The 21000-nt window shown below is 46.3% G+C and overlaps 1 protein-coding gene, 1 long non-coding RNA gene and 1 other non-coding gene across 11 annotated transcripts in view; 2 read left to right on the forward strand and 1 right to left on the reverse strand.

Annotated features, from left to right (window-relative positions):
• LOC101867089 (methionine aminopeptidase 1D, mitochondrial) overlaps window positions 1-12034 on the forward strand; it is a 94511-nt gene extending 82477 nt beyond the window's left edge. For 5 of the 8 annotated variants that reach the window (XR_012421221.1, XR_012421220.1, XR_006691058.3 and 2 more), the window contains 5 exons: window positions 501-664; window positions 7381-7478; window positions 8807-8854; window positions 9720-9798; window positions 9916-12034. This is a non-coding gene — a transcript (methionine aminopeptidase 1D, mitochondrial). Of the gene's footprint in view, window positions 1-500; window positions 665-2971; window positions 3059-7380; window positions 7479-8806; window positions 8855-9719; window positions 9799-9915 lie in introns of all 8 variants that reach the window. The other 3 variants (XR_012421219.1, XR_012421215.1, XR_012421217.1) reach the window with 1 other exon arrangement.
• A 2362-nt stretch (window positions 12035-14396) lies between these two features.
• On the forward strand, window positions 14397-19280 carry DLX1 (distal-less homeobox 1). 2 transcript variants are annotated; one of them, XM_074009458.1, is made up of 4 exons: window positions 14397-14493; window positions 14927-15605; window positions 16265-16464; window positions 17610-19280. In XM_074009458.1, the coding sequence occupies exons 2-4, from the start codon at window positions 15293-15295 to the stop codon at window positions 17862-17864; spliced, it is 768 nt and encodes a 255-aa protein (XP_073865559.1). In that variant the 5' UTR covers window positions 14397-14493; window positions 14927-15292; the 3' UTR covers window positions 17865-19280. The 2 variants fall into 2 exon arrangements, with proteins under 2 accessions (XP_073865559.1, XP_065381723.1); XM_065525651.2 differs by having other exon boundaries at window positions 15234-15605.
• Window positions 15943-21000, reverse strand: part of LOC141408186 (uncharacterized) — a 7305-nt gene continuing 2247 nt past the window's right edge. Inside the window, exons 2-3 of the long non-coding RNA XR_012421223.1 lie at window positions 16921-17054; window positions 15943-16567 (exon numbers count right to left, since the gene is read on the reverse strand). This is a non-coding gene — a long non-coding RNA (uncharacterized lncRNA). The remainder of the gene's footprint in view (window positions 16568-16920; window positions 17055-21000) is intronic.

The following is a 21000-nucleotide window of genomic DNA, read 5'->3' on the forward strand; positions in this document are numbered from 1 at the left end:
TATAATACAAACATGTCTATCTACTTCTTCTTGTCATTATATATCACTTCAAATGTAGAACTGGTAAATACAAGATCAAGTAAGTCTTCATGACCTGGAAGAAACTTTTCGCTATGTTAAATACTCCTTAGTTCTCTAAACCTACTGTGGTAATTGTAGATCAAGGTCTTTGGCCACTAATTTTTGCTTATGTAATTTTGTCTTCTCAGAAATAAAGTGAGGAATCAAAATATTACAGTAGTATTGCTCGTCATAACGCTGAAATAACCATACTAGTTAACACATTTGTTTTTAAATTTTGCAATATAATTGCATGGCTTCATCTTTTAAGTTTCTGCAAGTTTCAATATATCTATTTCTTCTTTTTTTGATAGGCAAATGAATAATTCTGGAAGGGTAAAACACATGAGTCTACTAAATACATAAATGAATACAATGTATACTTTAGGATAGTAGATTTTTAAACAAGGACATATTTTTAAATTTCTGCTTATGTTTAGGTCTATTACAATGGCTACCATGGAGACACCTCTGAAACATTTTTGGTGGGCAATGTGGACGAATGTGGTAAAAAGTTAGTGGAGGTTGCCAGGAGGTGTAGAGATGAAGCAATTGCAGCTTGCAGAGCAGGGGCTCCCTTCTCTGTAATTGGAAACACAATCAGGTAAGCCTTACATTGACAAGTAAAGGGAGGGTTGGCAAATGGTACAGAGGTTATTGGTGGCTTGGTATAAAGTTGATGACATGTTTTATGATTCAGAACCATCATTTCAGTCTGATATCAGTATGTGAACTACCAGGCTGCAATATTGTTCCCTGAGTTGAAAAAAAAAAACAAAAAAAAAGGTTTTATAAAAGTGAATTATACCAGGGTCAGCAAAGAAACTTATAGAAGGAGTAAGCAATAGTTACATGGCTGCTTTTGTTTTAGCTTGATGTACTGGTCTGTAGTTTCCCTTTATTCAAAATCACACCAAATATGGAAGGGAGTACCTAAGAAGGGGATGAGCATCTCAACCCTGGGGTTTTTAATAAGACAGGAGAAAAACTAAATTTTATAAAGGAATGAAGTGAAATGTATTCCTATGATATGAAGATAATAAAGTGTTAGTTCAAGCAAGCCTTACCTTTCAAATTGGCAGATTAACAAATAGCCTGAAAGGGTGATCTGTTCTTTTTTTGTCTGGTTCATTTTTCCTGTAAACCATTGTTTATTTTTCACAGAGTATTCTATCCATACTTTTTGAGTGTATGTGTATTTTCTGAATTTAAGACTTTTCTTTGTAATCTGTTACCTACTTTTAGGTCTTTTTTTCCCCCGTAACTGTTTTGAGGTAGACATGCCGAATATATGTTTTCATTTTAAAGTAATGCATTCTGTTAAAGATGATCACATCAGCATCGTTTAAAGTACTGTTCTCATTAATATGAACCATTGAATACTTCCCATTTGTCTAAAGGATGGAAGGCTTAGTCACCTTGAAAAGATGCTGCCTTTTTTTCTTCGTAAGCCTTCAAATACTTTAAGAAAAAAGCCAGTAAAATATCAGTTAAATGTATTTATGGCTTTAAAAATATTGTAACAGTGTCTGAATCAAACTTTAGTAAAATCTCTTTGGGTTATATCTGAGAAGCTTTTATTGAAGACTTTGAACAAAATTGTGTTTTTGACAGTTTTAAATTATAGGCTAACTAGCCTGGGAAAAAAGGATAGTGTCTCTCTGTTCTTTCATAGGAAATGTTGAATCAGACCCCTACTGGGAAAAGAAATTTAATGCATATCTCACTATCTTACTGTCCATGAATATAATAGAAATGAATTCAAAATGCAGTTTTATTTTTGCAAATGGGATGAGTCGATAGATGCACCTCATATTTTTGAACACCTAGGGTTCAACAAATTTACTGGTGGTGCTCTTGCATTTTAACAAAATTTATTCTTCAGTAGAAGGGGGCAGAGAACACTAGATTCTTATTCAAGCATTCTATCGAGCTCTGCATTCATGGCTGTGTCTAAAGGGCATGTCAGCCTTTGATTCTCTCTGAGAGGTAATTATCCTTTTCCTGTCACGGAACAACAAATGATAGCTAACTACAGAGGCACATTTGCAGTAGTCACATTCATCAACTGCAGAAAAAAAAATTCAATTTAATTGTGCAACACAGCTGCACATGGGCTTTTGAGCATTTCTGTTGTTCTCCCTGTCTCGCTATTCCTCCCTCCAGATCTATTTTTTAAACTTTTTTTCTGGTTATTTTTTCCCCTTTTTGTCTCTTCTTCCATTTTTACTCTCTGTACTTTCTTGTTAAAGTAATTTTCCTTTGTGGCTCTCATTCTTTTTTCCCCATTGAAGGCTATGAATGTAGAAAATTATCACAATTACTCATATAATTGAGCCTCTTTGTAGCAAGTGCAACTCCAGTAGCCTTTCTCCATCATGAAAATGGTTTCATTATAGGGTTTTTCATATTCTCTGACACCATCTACACAGAGGAACAGGCGTGCAGATGAGATGTACTAGGAACAGGCTAGATCAGTAAGGTCACAGTAGGAATAATTAGCTCTGCTATGGAAAGAGCATCTAGGCCTTTTACTGCTACATAAATGTACTGTCCATGGCTTTTAGTCACAAAAAAAACTTACTAACAAATGGAGCTCCCGCCTACTACTTTGAAAAAAAGATTTGTATCAACACTACAATTTTCCATCATTAAGACTAATAACACAGAGCCTAGTATACATCAAGGGGAATAAAAAGAAAAATCTCACATTCAAGTGGCGGCTGGGTGCTGACCTTTGTTCCCTTTTTTTGTGTACGACTTAACTCTTTACAAAAAAGAGCCACACGCCACACCAACATGCAGGTGAACTCCAGCTAGTACTAGCAAAGCATAGCATTCAGTTGGAAAATCTGATAAATCTCCATGCAGGATAATGCATTTCATTACATATTCACTACATTAATTCTAGCTACATAAAAAAAAAAAAAAAAAGAAGAAGAAGAAGAAGAAGAGTAGAATTGAAAGTGACATTGGATTTTAGCTATCTGGATACAAGGTCAGTTTTCACAGACTATGAATTTGCATGTACAAGCTTTTTTGAAAACCAGATCAGTCCCAACAACTGCACTTTAAAAAACTATGTGGAAAATAACAGACAATGAACTTTTTACTTGTACCCTAATACATTTCATTATTTAGATGGTTTATGTCTGCCACTAGAAAGGAAACTGGCCCCGATTCTAACAAATGTTTGTTCTAATGTGTTAAAGCAGTGTTTCTGGACACCTATTATCTTGCCTTTTCTTATTCTGGCAAAATCTTAGGGGAATAAGTAAATAAACCATATTTACCTTTAAGCCAAAAGTACTTGAAATCATTATAGACCAAAGGTTTACAAACATCTTTCAACTCGGTCTTGTTTATTTTAAGATATTCACCATCTTTTGCATAGCCTATCTCTACTGATACACTAGGAAAAGAACAAACAACTTGTATTAGTATTATGTTATCAAAAACCTTGAGATCTTTACAGGAAATTTTTGAATTCTCCTCTGAAACCTAAAGAAGATAATGTCTCTGAAGAAGTATCAGCGAAAATGTTTTAATGGAAAGAATTCTCTCTGGGCCCTTTTGCTTTGTGAGGAATGCCTAGTAATCTTTAGGTCATAGTGTTATTAGACTCACTGAACCTCCATTTGCTTTAAAATATTTCTAAATCTGTATTTTTATAATTATCTCTAGATTATACAATCTGTACATATGAGTATATTGTGAATGTGTAGATTCATGCATCATAAATATGTGACAGTTCAATCAAAAATAATTTAAACTTATAAATGTCATGATGAAAGTATCAATAAATGGTTTTTAATGTTTAATTCATAACTATATGTTTTGATATTAATTTGGAACAATATGAAGCAGATTTTTAAAAAATAATCTCTTTCTATTAGATTACACACATTTAAACAATAAGTGGCTCAGGCAAAATAAGTCATTTTAATGTCATCTGTGATGGATTTTTCTTGACAGCTACTGTAAATTACAATTATACTGCTTCTCTCTGCACATGAAAGTAAGCATTGCAATAAATTATCTTTTATTTCAATCCATCATGTCTGCTTTTCAGAAACAGAAAACCTCAAATAAAAGTTCAGCACTATTGTAAGAAAAATACAGTAATTTGTGATCTAGTTTGAAACAAAAAAAAATGTACTACTTTTTTGGAAAACAGTTGTTGGCTTTCAAAAATATTACTAATTGTACTTAAACATTCCTTTTCATTAGAAGGAATCCCTGGATTTGTGCATTCCTTCATTCATAAGTACTGCCTAAAATAAATATCTAGAAACAGTAAAGAAAAATTTCGTAACATGAAATAGCATGCCATTTGAGATCATTTATTTGAGATGTGACTATTTGGAGATTAGTGCTGTTTATAGGATTAATGTAAAATTGGCAATAATCTATTTTCATGTGCATTTTTATTTCTTTATAAGAGCCTGTACTTAAACATAGTACTCCTCTGCCCTCTTGGGGAATGTATTTTTAGTCAAAAAAAGTAGTTGAAAAGTATTAAAAAATTTAATTTACCCAGATGACATTTAAATTGAGTATAACTGCCTCATGAAAAGGAATTAAACTGAAGAAAATGGTCACAAGATTAAATTCCTTGCAAGAGATATCTTTTTCATGTATAAACTGTAACTGCACCGCAAATTGTAATAAGACAGTATAATAGGAAAGTAAGTTCATAAACAACCTTTGTATATCCTCCTCTCCCTCTCCAAATATTCCATAAAAAAGGCCTCAAATCATCAGTGTGCTTGGGCTCATGAGTAGATATCATACTGTCTTAAAGGATTTTTAATTAGAGAAAATCAGAAGAGCTAACACCAGGAGAGTTCTTTTCAGTAGGTTTCAGCAGAGCGAAGACAGATTTTATCCGTGAAATGTTCAGGGCAAGAAAACTCTTGTGCACAGAAAAGGGTCATGGCCTGTGGTGACTGGTGTTTGGGAGTACTTGGGTGCTTCTGCCTGCCCTGCTGTTTCCATTTTCCCCAGCATGCCAGTCAAGGGGTGCAGACACACTCCAACTTCCCATGCCACAGTAAGGGTTACCAGTACTTTCTTTCATATTAGAGGAGTGAAATTTGCTACTACTGGTCACTTGGGTTATCTCTGTGAATTTGGATTTAAACCCTACAATGAGGTAAATAATCTTGTGCTCCCCATTTATTCCAAAATAATAGAAAGGGAATGCTTTTAAACATTAATTAGGAATATTAATGAGATTCTATCTGACTTAGTTCCAGTAAGTACTAAAAACCATCTACCAATCCAAAAGGAAAATACTCTGAAAAGCAAACAGGAGTGTATACTCAGCTCCTGGGAGTCAGGCATTAAGATGTACTCAAGCAGGCAACCGGGGGAAATTTGGCCTGTTCTTTTCCTCTTTCCACCTGGCTGTGAAATCCTCTAACCTTTGCATCCATGACACATAGATTCTATGATACTCCTGGAGCCAGAAGTTCCAGCAGGACCCAGGGAGTAAATTGTTATAAGAGAATGCTCTCAGATATCTTTAGCCACCTAGTAATTGCACAGCTTCTTTTATGCAGAGGAACGAGAGGTATGATGGGGGGAGGGACCCCAAGTGTTTTTTCAGAGTGGGCTTTCTTCCTCTCCTCTCATCGGAAATTAAAATGAAGATTGCCATTGTAACACACATTTAAGATGTAGCCGTGATGCCTGCCAATCAGCCGGATCCTTTAAAAAAAAAAAAAAAAAAAAAAAAAACCTAGATTTTTTTTTAAGAAGAGAAAATAGAATAGTTTATATTGAATGTTCTTAGAATCATTGAGGTTTGTTGGGATTGAACTAACATAATTTATAGGTTTTGGTAGAAACTGCTTATATAAAAAAATCTAGATTATTATGTCCTATTTAATCATCTTTCTTCCACCTGTATTCACTCTTCATCCTCAGTTTTTATTCACAAACTGTGTGGCACGAATAAAAACACCTTGGGAAACACCAAATAGAATTACTTGCCCACCAAAGATCCACAGAAATAACCATAAAGTACAACATAAGAGATAAAAACCTTGACTTACCATTCCTGTCCTCAACATATGCATTGCTTACCTATTTCTGCACTAACAGTTATATCAAAATTAAATCTGAATAAGAGGTTGCCCATCTGCTGGTTATAGTGACATCCTGGTCTAAGTGAAGCTATCTTACAAGTCTGGGGATGGTTAAAATTATTTAAAAAAACATATAGACATGAATGACCATAAAGATGCTGGCTGAAAGCCTTTGGGTTCATGTTAAACTAAGAGTCAGTTTGAGACTCTAGTTTGAGATCTAGAAACTTAGTTCTGTTAATAATTGAAATAGTAGTCCTGTAAATCCCAATCTATTGTTAGGGTTAGGGGTGTTGTGCCCTTTGTCCACCTGAAAATATAAGTTCTTAATAGTATATATGTTCTTGTTTGTCTGATGCTCCCCAAAATAAACATGTTCAGCTGATTTCAAGGACTACTTTTCAATCTTGTAGATAAAGATTTTAGAGTTGGATTCTGTGCTTGGTTTCAGATGGAACGTAAAACATTTGCTTGTAACTAATGTAGTGCATGCAATGTACTTCATTACATACATGTAATGAAGTAACTAATGAAGCACTAAGAATTGGGAATCACAATACTAGCTTATCTTAAGCATCCTAGTGATCAAAAAGCATTCTTTATGAATTTTGTTAATGGTGCAGGTCTTGAATGGAACTCTCAAATGATCTCACAGTTTTGGAGTGTTTCAAGAATACTGACAAAGTAGATTGAGCTTTTCATGTGAGTGTGCCTGTTGGTAAAATGCATAATGCTTTGAAATAGAGCAGAAAAAGGGAACCATAGTAAGTCATATTTCTATATTGTAATTTGTTTTATTTTTGGTTCCCCAATCAGGAGTAATTTATAGTCTTTTTGTGAAATCTCAAAAAAACCAGGCAGGTTTTTATGACCTGCATTATATGCACATGTATCCTGGTTATGTATGGCAATCACTATGTGTGTATACATACTCATTTGTTGTCTAAAAGTGGCTTTGTTTGAATGCTATACAAAGGTAAATGACTCAAACGACTGTGTTAGATAGATATGTACCTTCTTTCTTCATATATCCAAAGAGAGTGGTTGCAAGCAACAGCAAAAATTAAAATTATTACAGCATAATGAAAATATATGAATATTATTATCTGACTCTAAATATTACTGACTTTTTCTTTTTCAGAGAATATTTTAACGTGACTTTGTTTTATCTTAGTATGCCTGAAAAACTTACCTAATTTAATTAAATATTTTTTGGTCACTTTTAAAGCCACATAACTAATCAGAATGGTTTGCAAGTCTGTCCACATTTTGTGGGACATGGAATAGGATCTTACTTTCATGGACATCCAGAAATTTGGCATCATGGTAAGAAAGTTCATTGGGAAGCTGTTTGTTGATCAGAGATCAGGATGTGGCAGCTTTGCCCCTGAACTCTTACTCTGACTTTGAATCTGCATTATCAACCTTGTGTTTGTGTGTGTGTTTGTGTGCGGTGGGCAGGGGAGGGGAGTCTGCTTAATTTTAACCGGGACATTACTGTGTTACTGGATTAGAGCCCAGCTGTTTCAATCCCAAAATAAGGTTTATTTTGTTTTCTGTCTTCTCCTGAAGGGTGTATGGCTGGAAGGCACAAGGGATATTTGTTTAGAAAGAGTTACTGAAAACAAAACGCCACTGCATCAGTGTCCCAGCAGCATGCACATATGACTGTTTTCTGTTTTTCTTTTTCTACCCCCTTTTCTAGCTGCTGACTGTTGTGGTTAAACTTCATTACATCCTACACAGCGTTGACAGCTGATGTATTTAGCAGCATGTACTCTTTAGAGATTTCTAGATTATGCCCACCCTTGTCTTCCTTCCCCAGAATGTCCTGTTTTTCACTGCCTGGGTGTGCACCCTATAGTGAGAAGACAGGTGTGGGCCCGCAGGGGTGGGAGGATTTGGGTTGAGGTAGGAGGCAGCTCAGTGGAGCACCCTCAAGGCAGGTCCACACCTGGACAGGGACCAAAGGAAAGTTGGTCCTGGGGCATTGACCTGTGCCCCTATGGACTTGGTTGGTCCATAGAAGGACTACTCTTTGGGACTCATGCCCTGGAGGATCGCTGGACACCCAGCAGGTCTGAACCCTCTTTGGACCAAAGAGCCCCCACCTAGGCAGCTCAGAAGAGGTTCAGGTGAGAGTGCAGAAAGAGCTTGTGAGCCTTGTGCCTTACCTGGTGCCAATGTCTGGAGGGAAACTATTTGAAGTCAGGCCCCTGCTCCCCACAACCTGCACCAAAGGAGGTTGCCGTCCTTTGCAACATTCCCCAGGACTTCTTTCTCTTTGAGGGAGGGGTGTGGGTGAGACCCAGGACCCAGTAGGCTGGGAGACCTAGTAGCCTGGGGCACAGAGAGCGGGGAGAGGAAGCCTGACATGTGTCTGAAACACCCAGTCTGCCCCTGCCAGGCCTTGAAAAACTCTTCTAGGGGAGTCTTGACCCAGAGCACAGATAATGCAAAGACTCAGGCCCAGTAGCCCCATGTTTAACTTCTGGTCACTGTCCAGGACTCCAGAAATCTCCACCCTTCCTTCTCTAAAAGAAGAGAAATAAAACGACCAAGTTTTTTCAATGGGCCTGACCCCTGTAATCTGTTTTTTTCTGTCCTCCCCATTTCCTATTCTCACACCCCCTCTGATGTTTTTTGTTTTGCAGCAAATGACAATGATCTACCCATGGAGGAGGGCATGGCATTCACTATAGGTAAATGAAGCTCCTCTTCCAAGTGCGTAGCTCCTGGTGGAAGCTGCTGCCACTGGCCTAGGCCCGGCAGTCCGGTGAAGGACTAATAAAGCCAATCAGCGTAATGAAATAATTCAGATGCACTGGAAATCTGATTAAATAATATCCTCAAGCCCCATCTTCCTAAATCAGATACTTACCGACACATTTAGGAGAAGGCAGCCATCCAACCTCTAATCCTGTTACCGGCATAATGTGGTGTTGGGTTTTTTGTTTTGTTTTGTTTTGTTTTTTCATTAACACCCAGTAACTAGGCGCGATTATGTCCCTTGCTCCCTGTCAGCAAGTGGCATGTGCTCTCTGGTGGCCCGTTCCTGGCTGATCCTGTGATTGGTATCACCACCAAATTCCAGTCACCTAGGGCCGTAAAGGCATCATATTTCTGACTGTGGGATTTAATAGAGAAGCAATTAGAGTGAAATAAGAAATTTGTTATTTGCTGATGAATGAATATTTTGAGCATGGTTTTAAAATTGAAATTTTTTTAAAAAATTCGTATTTATAAGAGGGACTGGTGTTTGGGTGGTTATTATCCACGGGGTCCTAATTAAGGCTTGATTAAAATGCCCTTCTTTCTCTAAAAAATTACGAACTAGGCAACTTCATACATTTTGAATGGCATAGTGTTTCCTCTTCCTACTGTTTAGTTTGTAGTATACTATGTAAGCAACATCAATTATAAACCCTTGCAAGATGACAACATGAGCCTGTGGGGGAAGCACTTGAGGGGAGGGAGGAGAAACTTCTACTTTTTAATAATCAGCCCGAAACAATGTTTAACAAGAATCTGATGAGGTCACTGCAGTAAATATTTTTCCTCTTACAGAGCCAATCATCACGGAGGGATCCCCTGAATTTAAAGTCCTGGAGGATGCATGGACTGTAGTCTCCCTAGACAATCAAAGGTGCTTTCTGCCCCGTTGCTTTTAAATTGCATGGGAAGGGAAGATTGGTCCGACGGCGCTCTTGCCACCCGGCCGGAGCTTGCGTGCGCGTTCTGACGGCTGGGTGCTGTGTTACAGGTCGGCCCAGTTCGAGCACACGGTTCTCATCACGTCGAGGGGCGCGCAGATCCTGACCAAACTGCCCCATGAGGCCTGAGGAGCCGCCCGAAGGTCGCGGTGACCGGGTGCCTTTTTAAATAAATTGCTGAAATCTGGCTAGAGAACTTTTAGAAGAAACAGGGGAATGACCGGTCATGCGGTAACCTACGTGGCACCTAATAGCATCTTGGAAAGACCCGGGCGCGGGGGGGGACTGGAGGGCAACTGGGAACTCGGATCTGAAGCCCTGCCGGGGTTGTGCGGCTATGGAAAAACAAATCCTGGCCCTGGACTCGGTTTCCCAGCGCGGTCAACGCATCTGGAGGGGACTGGAGGAAACCTCTTCGTCTGGAAGACGAGAGATTCCAAGAGAAGCACGGTTTTCTCTTTCCCTTGTCCTGACTGTTCCAGTAAAAAAACCTCTTAAATCCATTGTGTCTGAGGTCCTTACCTCTCTGACAGTTACAGTGATCTTCGTGTCTGAATTTTGCACGTCTGCCGAAAAACCCCAACCTGTTGACTGGGATTTTAAAAAATCCGTTTTTCCCTCTTGTGTATCCCACATTGGCCGGCCCCAAGGATGCTCGCGGAAGCCAGTCCCCAACTCCAGCCCTTCCGTATCTTTCCCCTCCATCGCGGCTTTGCGATGAAAGATTAGCCTGCGAACAGAGGCATTGATTACAAACATGTCCTTGGCAGTGGACTCTGGGCCTGGCCATTCTTCGGGTTTCTGTCAATCCAGAAACGCGACTTTCCTGGACCACTGCTGCTCTTCCTCCCCTGCCCACATCCAGCCCTCCAAGGCCATCCCAGAGGTGAAGTTTGAGGCCCTGCCCCCAACCACCCCACACGCACGCACGCTAGACCGTTTGCTGCACTAGGAATTCGAGCTTGGGCCCCACTCGCCCAGTTGTGTACAGTGACTGGTTAGTGGGCGGTCAGGTCTCTAAAATGACCCCTCCCCACACTGGCCCACTTCGCATCGGGACCTGCGCTCGCATGCTGCAGGAGCCGCAAAGGTCAGCTGTTCTGGAAACTGAGAGGGTCCCAGAGAGAGGAGATACCGGCGCATTTGAGAGCAAGGGCCTACTTGGCTGGGACTGAAGCTTGCGAGTTGAACTCCAGTTCGGCCGGCAGCTCCATCCCGCTTCAGGAGCAGGAATCCAAGGACCCACGCTGTGTGTGCCAAGGGCCATTCCTCCCCGGAGCACCCTCCTTTCCCTTGCGCTTGCTCTCCAGTACCAGTTCCGCACCTGAGCTCAAGGGTAGGGAGGGGCCGGGCCTCTGGCAGTCCACGAAGGAAGCCGTCTGCCTCCGGTTATGATTTTAGGAACAAGTCCAATGAGGGTTTTCAAGCAGTTAATGGTTGTGCTAACTCTGGTTTCTACTGAAGCGGGTTTTGCAAAGCTGACATCCCTTAAAAATAGCTTGGGCTTTCGGAAGCGGCAAGGAAATGGCACCTGTAGTTGCCAGGACGGGTGGTCCCCTCGGCCAGGACTAAGAGCCAGCTCATCTTTGTAACACTCACAATACGGGAAACTGAGGACCAGCCGGCTCGGAAAAGTGATGAGTTCCAGCTTTTACCTAACACAGGGTTCTCCCCGTCGTCCCTCAACCCCTCCAGCTCAGCTTCTTTGTGTCCAGGGTTGTAGATTTTTGGATAGAGGTGTTTCTGATTCTAGTGAGTCTGAGAACTGGAAAAGACCAGGGAGTGGCTGACGATTTACAAGGTCCATAGAAAAACTTTTTATGTGGTCAGAAGTTGGCCAAGCAGAGGCCCACAGGCTGATGCTACTGCCCACCCCCCACCCCCCAAAGATCTGAATTCCCTAAAGTGCAAGCGGGTTCAGCTGGCCTTGGGAGATGTTTGCTGGAGAATGACTTCAGTTTTCTCCTAAGGCAATCAGATTGCAACCATTAGTATTGTATCTTATCTGCAAAGCAGTTTACTCCGAGGTTCCCCAAGGATACTTTTATTAGGACCACAGGACTTTACCAACCACTGAGGTAACACGCTGCTTGTGCAGCAATTATTTTGAGGTGGAGGTATTTATGGGACAAGTTTATAATTCCATTTATTAAAGGGACTAACCTTTAATGTGTGTGTGTATATATGTGTGTGTGTATGTGTGTACCAACACTCAGCAGCTCCATAAAGAACTCCCTTTTAACATGCTTTGAAGTTGAGATTAGGAAGTAGATTTAAAAATACCTCGTCCACGCCTTCTTGTCCCTTTTCCAGCTGAACTGGCCCAAAACCTCACCCAGAGCCACTGGGATTCCAGCCAAGAGTGGCTGTGGCTAACACCACAAGGACCTCCTGGTTCTGAGGTGACTCCAGTAGGTTCCATGAGGAATCCTGGACCCTCAGAACAAATGGGAGGGTTTTGTTTTCTCTCAGAGTGAGGGCAGGCAACAATTTAAGCAAACCGGCATTCAGAACAGGTGTCACCTTAGCAGTAGAGAGTGGGAGGGATCCACTCCAAGCTCACAAAGTGCGGCTAAGATCCCACATTGAGAAACCAGCTACTGCCAGCGGCTCGGCATGAGAGGGCCCCTGCTCAGTGCTCCTCCCTAAACCTGCTTTTCTGGGCTAAGAAATAATTCCGGAGTGTAGCCATCTCTTGCTCACACACAATCCGCTTCTAAATTAAACAAGGCTCTGAAACAGTATCCCGAGGGGCGCATGCCGGACTTTTGTTCCAAGAAGGCAACCAGGTCCCCTGTGCTGCTGCAAAAGTCTTTGATCCCTCTCCAGCTGTGGACACAGAGCACCCAAGAGACAGTCGCGAAGTGAGGCCGTCTCTCCCCTTCCCCCCTCCTTGCAAGTCTCTGGAATACACTGTCCCTAGGCAGCCCGGCCGTCGGGTTTCCTCACGCCTTGCCCTGAGCTCCCGGAATTACCAATTCCACTTTCCCCGGTCCCAACCCCGACCCCGCGCCCGCCGCGGCGATCACTTACGTGGGCAAGGCCCTCAGGGCACGCGCAAGAGACCCGGGGCCCGGGCAGTATCCAAGCGACTGTGCTAGGCACACGGCATGGCACTCCGCACCCTAAAACAGGCACTAGTAAGGAGCAATTAAAAGCACAAGTGCGACACAGAAATCAGGACGAGCCGAGCGGCTCCAGGAGTTGCCTGGTGGCGGAATCATTAGCTGGCTGTTGCTACAAAGCCTCACCGTGTGGTTCGGTGATTAAGAAAAAAAAAAATCTTTTAAACGTTGGCAAACCCGTTATTGGTTTGGCCTATTGGGTTTTTTTTTTTCTTTTGTTTTTCTTTTTGCTCCAACCACGCTGCCTGAAATATTTCTGCCCCCAGCACTGTGCCCTTAAACCAAAGGAGAGGAATTCTGCGGGCAGCAGCAGCTGGTACAGAAGTTAAAAAAAAAAAGAGAAACCCCCTCTACTAACATCTATAACGACAGCACCGATGTAATTTGTTTTGAATGTTCATTTTTATTGGTGTTCCCTCTGCCAAAATGCGCTTGATTACAGAGGTTTGTCCTGTGATCATTGCACACTCCAGACAGGGGAAGGTGCAGCGATGAAGGTTCAGCTCAGGCCAGATCAAATCCCGAGCTGTTTAACGCTGAAAGGCTGCATGTTGCTATTAGTGTTAAATATATGGCTAATTATGCGTATGAAAATTAAACATCAGTGTTATGCTAATGGAGCGCCTTCAGCTGCGGATCTGAGCACTTGAGACTACCATTTAATCAAATGAATCAGTAACTAATACATCTGCACGTGTGAACTTTCACAAGATCATTTTCCCGTTCCCGTCACACCGCTAAATTATGAAAGAAATAATTATCAACACTTTCTAATTACCTAACAAAGTAATTTGGGATTCACCGTGGGACTGGCGGGTTGGGGAACCAACATCCACTTACAGCCAGGGTGGTGTGCGCCACACCGCGAGGGGGTGGCTGTATTGGTAGTAGTGGCGATGGGTTGGGGGCTTTTGTGCAGTTTTTCGTACCTAGCACCTCAGAAGACAGAGGGAGCAGCGGCAGCTCTTGCCTCCACTAGCCCTGCCCCCTAGGCCCGGTGGCGCGCGCTTTGGCCACTGGAGAAAGATACTGGGTGGCAACGCGAGAGGTATACACACAGATAGGGGAGCCTACTACAGGCCTGGGTTTGCTGCGGGTTTCGGTGTCCCCCAGGGACTCCTAAACTCTGGAAGTCTCGCTAGACCTCAGGAGGCCGGAAAATGATCACCTGGCGTCCGCGGCTTCAGCAGATCTGAGCCCCTAGGCCCCCTGGGCTCCACGCTGAGCCGCGCTCTCGGGGCGAGTGAGCCCGGGGCTCTCCGCGCAAGGGAGTGGAGAAGGGAGGGGGAGGAGGAGGAAGGCTGGGAGGGAAAGAGGATGTGTGTGTTGGGGGAGGGGGCGGCGCAGTCGCCTTTCCTGGGAGGAGAAGCGCGGGTTCCTGGCTCTCCACGCGCACTGCTTTAATCAGACCGTGCAGCCTCGAGCTGGAGTGGCCAGCTGGGCCTGAAGCAATGCGAGCGGGCCCCAGGGAGCGACGGCGGCGGCGGCGCAGCGGCCGAGCGAGTGAGTTCGCAGGGAGGGCCCCTAAGCCCCGACTCCAGGGATGTGGCAGAGCGTACCCGGGCCGGGGAGGCGCGGCCGAATGGGCGCCGCGCTAGGCACAAGGCTCTTGGGAGGACCTCTGTCTGTTGGCCGCCTCGGGCGCCCCCCAGTGCGCGACTCCGCGCTCGAGAGGCAGAGGTCAGGCTCCTCCCCAGCAGCCGTAGCTCTGCGCCGGACTGAGTGGCAGCGACGAGAAGCGGTCCAGGGTGTCTGGCGTTAGGGACCGCTGAAGGGTGGGGACAGTGGCAGGGGGGCGGCGGCGCCGAGCCGCTGGTTGGTTCCTGGGGAGGAAGGCACGCGAGGGAGGCGGGAGGCCGATGAGCCGCGGGCCGCAGCGGTCCCGGCGCAGACGCCGGAGCCCATTGTGCTTCCTGCCCGGCGCGCTCTGTTGCAGAGCAGCCCCGGCCGGGAAGTGTGGATGCGACTCTCCCGAGGCCGGGCCGCCTCGCCCGCTCTAGTCCAGCGGAGCCCGAGCGCCTCGGACCAATCCCCAGTGATTATGCAAGACAGCGGACCAATCAGCTCCGCCAGCTCATGAATATTTATGACCTTGGCTGAGTCAAAGCTTTGAACCGAGTTTGGGGAGCTCAGCAGCATCATGCTTAGACTTTTCAAAGAGACAAACTCCATTTTCTTATGAATGGAAAGTGAAAACCCCTGTTCCGCTTAAATTGGGTTCCTTCCTGTCCTGAGAAACATAGAGACCCCCAAAAGGGAAGCAGAGGAGAGAAAGTCCCACACCCAGACCCCGCGAGAAGAGATGACCATGACCACCATGCCAGAAAGTCTCAACAGCCCCGTGTCGGGCAAGGCGGTGTTTATGGAGTTTGGGCCGCCCAACCAGCAAATGTCTCCTTCTCCCATGTCCCACGGGCACTACTCCATGCACTGTTTACACTCGGCGGGCCATTCGCAGCCCGACGGCGCCTACAGCTCAGCCTCGTCCTTCTCCCGACCGCTGGGCTACCCCTACGTCAACTCGGTCAGCAGCCACGCTTCCAGCCCCTACATCAGTTCGGTGCAGTCCTACCCGGGCAGCGCCAGCCTCGCCCAGAGCCGCCTGGAGGACCCAGGTACGTGCGCTTGCCAGGGAGAGGGAGAGGAGGAGGTACAAGGGAGAGAGGGAAAGAAGGAGCGGGGGAGAAGAGGAGAGGGAGAGAGAAAGAGAAGAGAGGAGAGCGAGGTGGGGTGGGGGTGGGGAGGGCACGGGAGCAGTGGAGGTTTCGAATATCAATCTATAGATCCTTGTCACAGCAAATAAATTTTTTTTAAAATTCACTCAATTTGCAACTATCCAGCAAAGGATAAATCCCAGAGCGTCTCCTGGCACTGGCTGGGCCTCTGGGCGGCTCGGTGTGCAGAGCACACAATGCCCCGCTGGAAAACAGAAACCCACATGTGCACGTATTAGTCTCGGTAATTATTTATTGCGTAGTGCTATAAACAATGTATGCAATTAAGGGTAATTAAACCTCAACTACCGCCTGCAAAAATAGCTAACTTTCCCTGCAAAGGCAGGGGCTGCGCTTCTGGGAACGGCTCTATCCCGCCTGCAGTGGCCCGGGACAGGCCCTCGGATTTTGGGGGACCCTTCCCTGGCTTTCAGAGTTTCTTGAACGTTCTCTCCCTGGTCCTGCCTCCGCCACCCTTCGGTAGCCACTCGCTCTCGGCTGTTCGCACTAAAGGCGGCCCCTCGTATTAACAACGGGCCCTGCTTCTGCTGTCCCTCCAGGGGCGGACTCGGAGAAGAGCACGGTGGTGGAAGGCGGTGAAGTGCGCTTCAATGGCAAGGGAAAAAAGATCCGTAAACCCAGGACGATTTATTCCAGCTTGCAGTTGCAGGCTTTGAACCGGAGGTTCCAGCAAACTCAGTACCTAGCTCTGCCGGAGAGGGCGGAGCTCGCGGCCTCTTTGGGACTCACACAGACTCAGGTACCTCGCCGCTGCCGCTCCGTTCCGCCACGCAGGCTTTCCGCGGCCTGCCTGCGCCCGGGTCTTCATTTCTTGCTCGCTGTGCCTCACGGTCGGGGTGTCACTGTGTGTGTGTGTTTGTGTTCACCCCTGGCTCTCAGCGTGTCTCCTTCCTCCCTCATCCTCCGCCCTAGCTCTGTCGCTGCTCTCGGTATCCCGAGCTGCCCGCAGCCCGGCCCTCTGTCCCCGGACAATCTGATTAGGGCGCAGGAAGGAATTCCCTAGACGTTTTGTTTGGGAACTCTGAGGTCACACGTGCCTAAACAACTGGAACAATAGACTCGGGGCTTAATCCCTCCCTTGCCTTTAAATTGTGTGACTAATCACTCGGGGCCTGGGTCTGCGCCTCGGCCTCCCTCCTCCTCCTCCTTCTCACAGGTTGGGGGTGGGGGGAGAACCTTTCCTCCGCCCTCTCACCTCTCAAGTCCCAGATCTTAGAGGAGAAACGGGACCGACCTTCCCGGCTTTCTCTAAGACTCCGGGGAGCCCGTGAGCGTTCTGACGGCGGCGGGCGCGGGCTTCCAACGTCCGGTCCGGGATTTGGAGCAGAGCTGGAGAAAGCAAACAGACCGTAGGGCAAGAAAGGTTTTGAATCCAAAGAAAAGTTCCCCAAAACCTTGAGGCCTCCTTAGTCCGTCCCAACTCAAGGGCAGAAAGGATGTCGCATAGAAAAGTTGGGTCGCATTGCAAATAAATTTCCTCCACTCCTTCCTAGGTTTTCGATTCTTTTATTGATGTTGATATTGGAATTGCGGGCTCGGTGTTGTGCAGGCGCTGTATCTTCCGCAGGCGGTAGCCACGGTCGGACTGAGCCCCTGGCAGGCTAAGGCCTGGATCCCAGTTCGCCCCTCACCACAACTCCTCCCTGGCTCTCTGAGAGCTGCCCCCATGGGCTGACGGCGGAGGGCGGTTAGGCCTTCGAGGCTTTGGCTCTTATGGGGGAAGGGAGAAAGGAGGGATGTCTCTGCTTCTCTGGCAGAGGGCTGCCAGCTGGCGCAGGGTTGGGAGGTCCTATCTCTGCTGTTCTGCGGTCCCTTTTTTCCTCCCTGTGACCTAGGTAGGCTCAGTGGTCCCAGCCTGAGTCACGTTGTTGTCCGCTCTTGCAGGTCAAGATCTGGTTCCAAAACAAGCGATCCAAGTTCAAGAAGCTGATGAAGCAGGGTGGGGCGGCTCTAGAGGGTAGCGCGTTGGCCAACGGCCGGGCCCTGTCTGCTGGCTCCCCACCAGTGCCGCCCGGCTGGAACCCTAACTCTTCATCCGGGAAGGGCTCAGGCGGAAACGCGGGCTCCTATATCCCCAGCTACACATCGTGGTACCCTTCAGCGCACCAAGAAGCTATGCAGCAACCCCAACTTATGTGAGGTTGCCCGCCCGCCTCCTCCTTGTCTCCCCGGCCCAGGTCCCTCCCGCCTCCAGGTCCATCCACCCAGTCAGGAAAAGAAGGACCCAGAGGGAAGAAGAAGGAACAGTGGAAGCAGGACGAGCTCCATCTCCTCAGAGCCCCGCGAGGTCCGGCCCAGCAACTTCCCGGCGCCCGCGCTCTGGCCTGAACCCTGGCCTGAGCCGAGCAGTAGCAGCAGAGAGTGGCCTCGGAGGGAAGGCACTGCCACCTGAGACAGGCCAAGCAACAAGATAAACCCGGCTCCACCCGACCCACCGACCTTCAGTTTTGTGGGACTATCAGGAAAAAAAAAAAACAAAACAAAAACAAAATGTAGAAAAAGCAAAAGCTCTTTTCTGTCCTGTCAGTCTCCTGTCTCCTTTTGCTCTGTGCGCTGATAAAGTCAAGGTCCTCATCCGTCCGCTGTCCTCATTCTGCGGCCTCTGCAAAAAGCCACCAGGTCTGAGAGGCCCGGGTCCTGCCCGGCTGACCATCTCCGGATCCTGGGACACTGCCTGATCATCTGTGTAGCTGGTGTGGCAATCTGGGGGCATTGAAGGGAGGGGGTTTTATTTATTGAGAAATGGACTTCGCCTGAGGCTGTTTGCCAATTCGAGGTTCTGCTGGTCGCAAGAAACTCACTGTTCAAACGCACTGTTTACTTTAAACGCACGGGGAGAAACGAATAAGGAGGACGTGGTGATTTTTAATTTATACAGTAACTTTTGTACTTCTCTGGCGTGGAGAGTTTGGAGCCGAACGATTTGCATTTTTTACATGTCCGACATTATTTAATAAATACTTTTTAAAAGAAAAGAAAGATAAATGAAGTCAACACGATTTTCTCATCTGGGGAGGAACTCTTGGTTGCTTCGCCTGGACAAGATGGAAAACACTGGTTTCCTCCTTGGGTAGAAAGAGGGAGCGAGGACAAATGGGGAGTAGAGATAAAACAGGCGAGAACAAGCACCCTAATTCCAGTGGGCTTTACAATAAGACAAAATCAGCTTTACAACAATCCCTAGAGGCTCAACCACAGAATAATGCCAGTCACCACCCTGAACGCACAATCTTCAGTGCAGGCTCTAATTACTGTACATATTATTGTTAATTATTATTATTATTGTTCTGTAAACATGTTGCACAAGCTTAGCCTTTTTGCGTTCTGTTGTGTGTGGCTGTAAAACCCCATGCTTTGTGAAATGAGAATCTTGACATTTTACTTGTGAAATTTGGAAAATGTGATCAATTAAAATCAACTGTGTTTTGTGTTCTCTATGTCAAAGTTTAGTTTTATATTGAGAATGTTAACTTATTGCTTTGTATCTTGGGAAAAAAACCTTTGTAAATAAGTTATAAAGTTTCTTTGAGACAGTAAAATTATGATTTCTTGAAAGAACTGCTCTCTCTTGTGCTGTGTGAGGGTGTGCCAGGGGGCCAGGCCAGGTTCCCACCTCTGGAGATAGTTCATACAGGGTCAGCGACTTATCAACTTATCGGTGATAGAATGGGGACCCTGTACTCCAGAAACACCAGGATATCGTCAGAGGCCTGTGGGGTGCCCCATTGGACCTTTTCTTTTTGCCTTGCTCCCTGGACCCTCAAGGTGTCTGATTCCTACCTGAATTGGAGGGGTAAGGAGAGAATCCCTGGCGAGGGTTCCCCGGGAAGGGGGCTCAGGAACAGGTGCATCAGGGCAGAGCTGACGCTCAGGAACCAAAAGGATGTTGAAGACCGGCTGAGAGGAGATGAAGTCAGAGTTCAAAGTCAGCCGGCCAGGACGATTTCAGTTTTTTCCACACCCAGCCAGCTCTTGGGAGGCCGGGATGTCGGGAGGCTGGGAGGCCTGGAAGCAGAGACACTGCTTTGCCTCTAGTCTTTCTCCAGATCTGGCCTCCCGGCTTTTGCATGCCCGGAGGCGCTGGATTCCATCGCGGAAAAGATGCAGCCAGACGCCAGGCAGGGGCCGGAAAGACACGTCTGTCAGACTGCCCCTCTATCAATCAGTGCGCTCCAGGGGACAGGGCACAGTTCCAGGGAGCCACCCTGGGAGCTCCACAGTGAGAAAGGCAGGTTCCTGTCTAATGATTCGGGGTCTTTCTCTGCACCTCACAGGAATGGAGGTGGTAAGGAAAGGGTGGCTGACTCTTTGGAACCCCAAAATCTGACCAAAGTCAAGCACGCCACTCCCACCTCATCCCAGTCCGAAAGTCCCAAGGCCAGGCCCTTGGGGGAGCACCTCTAGTGAAGCATTTGCTCAGATTAGTTCCCTCCAGAGGAACACGGGCTCCAAGGGACTAGAACCAGATTGGTTCTCTTCTCATGGCCCTGCGTCCCAGCCCAACCCCAACCCCAGATCTCGCAGCCGAGCCGAGGCAGTCCCAGAGAGCTGCGGGCCCAGACGGGCTGCCAAACGCTATTCCTGCTTCTCCTGCACTCGCCTTCCAGCGCTCCTGCCCGCGGGAGCTGGCCCTCCACCTTTGGGGGCCCCTTTCAGGCGCACGGTGGGGAGCAGAGCCCGGAAGGCAGTGATCTGTGTTGTGACAAGCACCCATTTTTCAATTGGTGCTGGTGAAAGATCAGATGCGCCAGGTTCTTCCGACGCCCTTTGTGAAGGGGAGGAGGAAGTGGCGGGGCTGCTGGGAGTGGGGGGAGGCGGTATGATAGAAGCAGGGAAAGTCGGGGGCGGGGGGATGATGCTGAGGACCTCCAAGCCCCTTCCAGGCCTGAGATTAGGACTTTTCTCCGCAGCACCTAGAAGCACCAGCGCTAATGGGAGAAAGCAGACCTTGGAGACCGGGATGTGGGCAGTCAGATGGGCCTCAAAGCTGAGGAAAGAACCAATTTCCCAACTCCGGCGCGGGGTAGGGGGTCTTCCTAGGTTCAATTTCCCCTGGGAGATGTGACTTTGCTAGTGCGAAGATTTCTGTCCCGCATCTGACTCAGGTCCCCTAGAAGACAGCTAGGGCCCAACGCCTCAAGTTACAGGCAGAATCTGTTTGGTCAAGCGGATTGTAATACTTTGAGATATTAGCTTATACTAATTTAATAATCTCTTGCTAACAGTTCAAATAGAGAAATTATTAGTTTTAGCTAAACGAAAACGGTCTTTAGTT

This window comes from Macaca fascicularis, chromosome 12 (assembly GCF_037993035.2).
Source record: "Macaca fascicularis isolate 582-1 chromosome 12, T2T-MFA8v1.1".
Classification (NCBI taxonomy): Eukaryota; Metazoa; Chordata; class Mammalia; order Primates; family Cercopithecidae; genus Macaca; species Macaca fascicularis.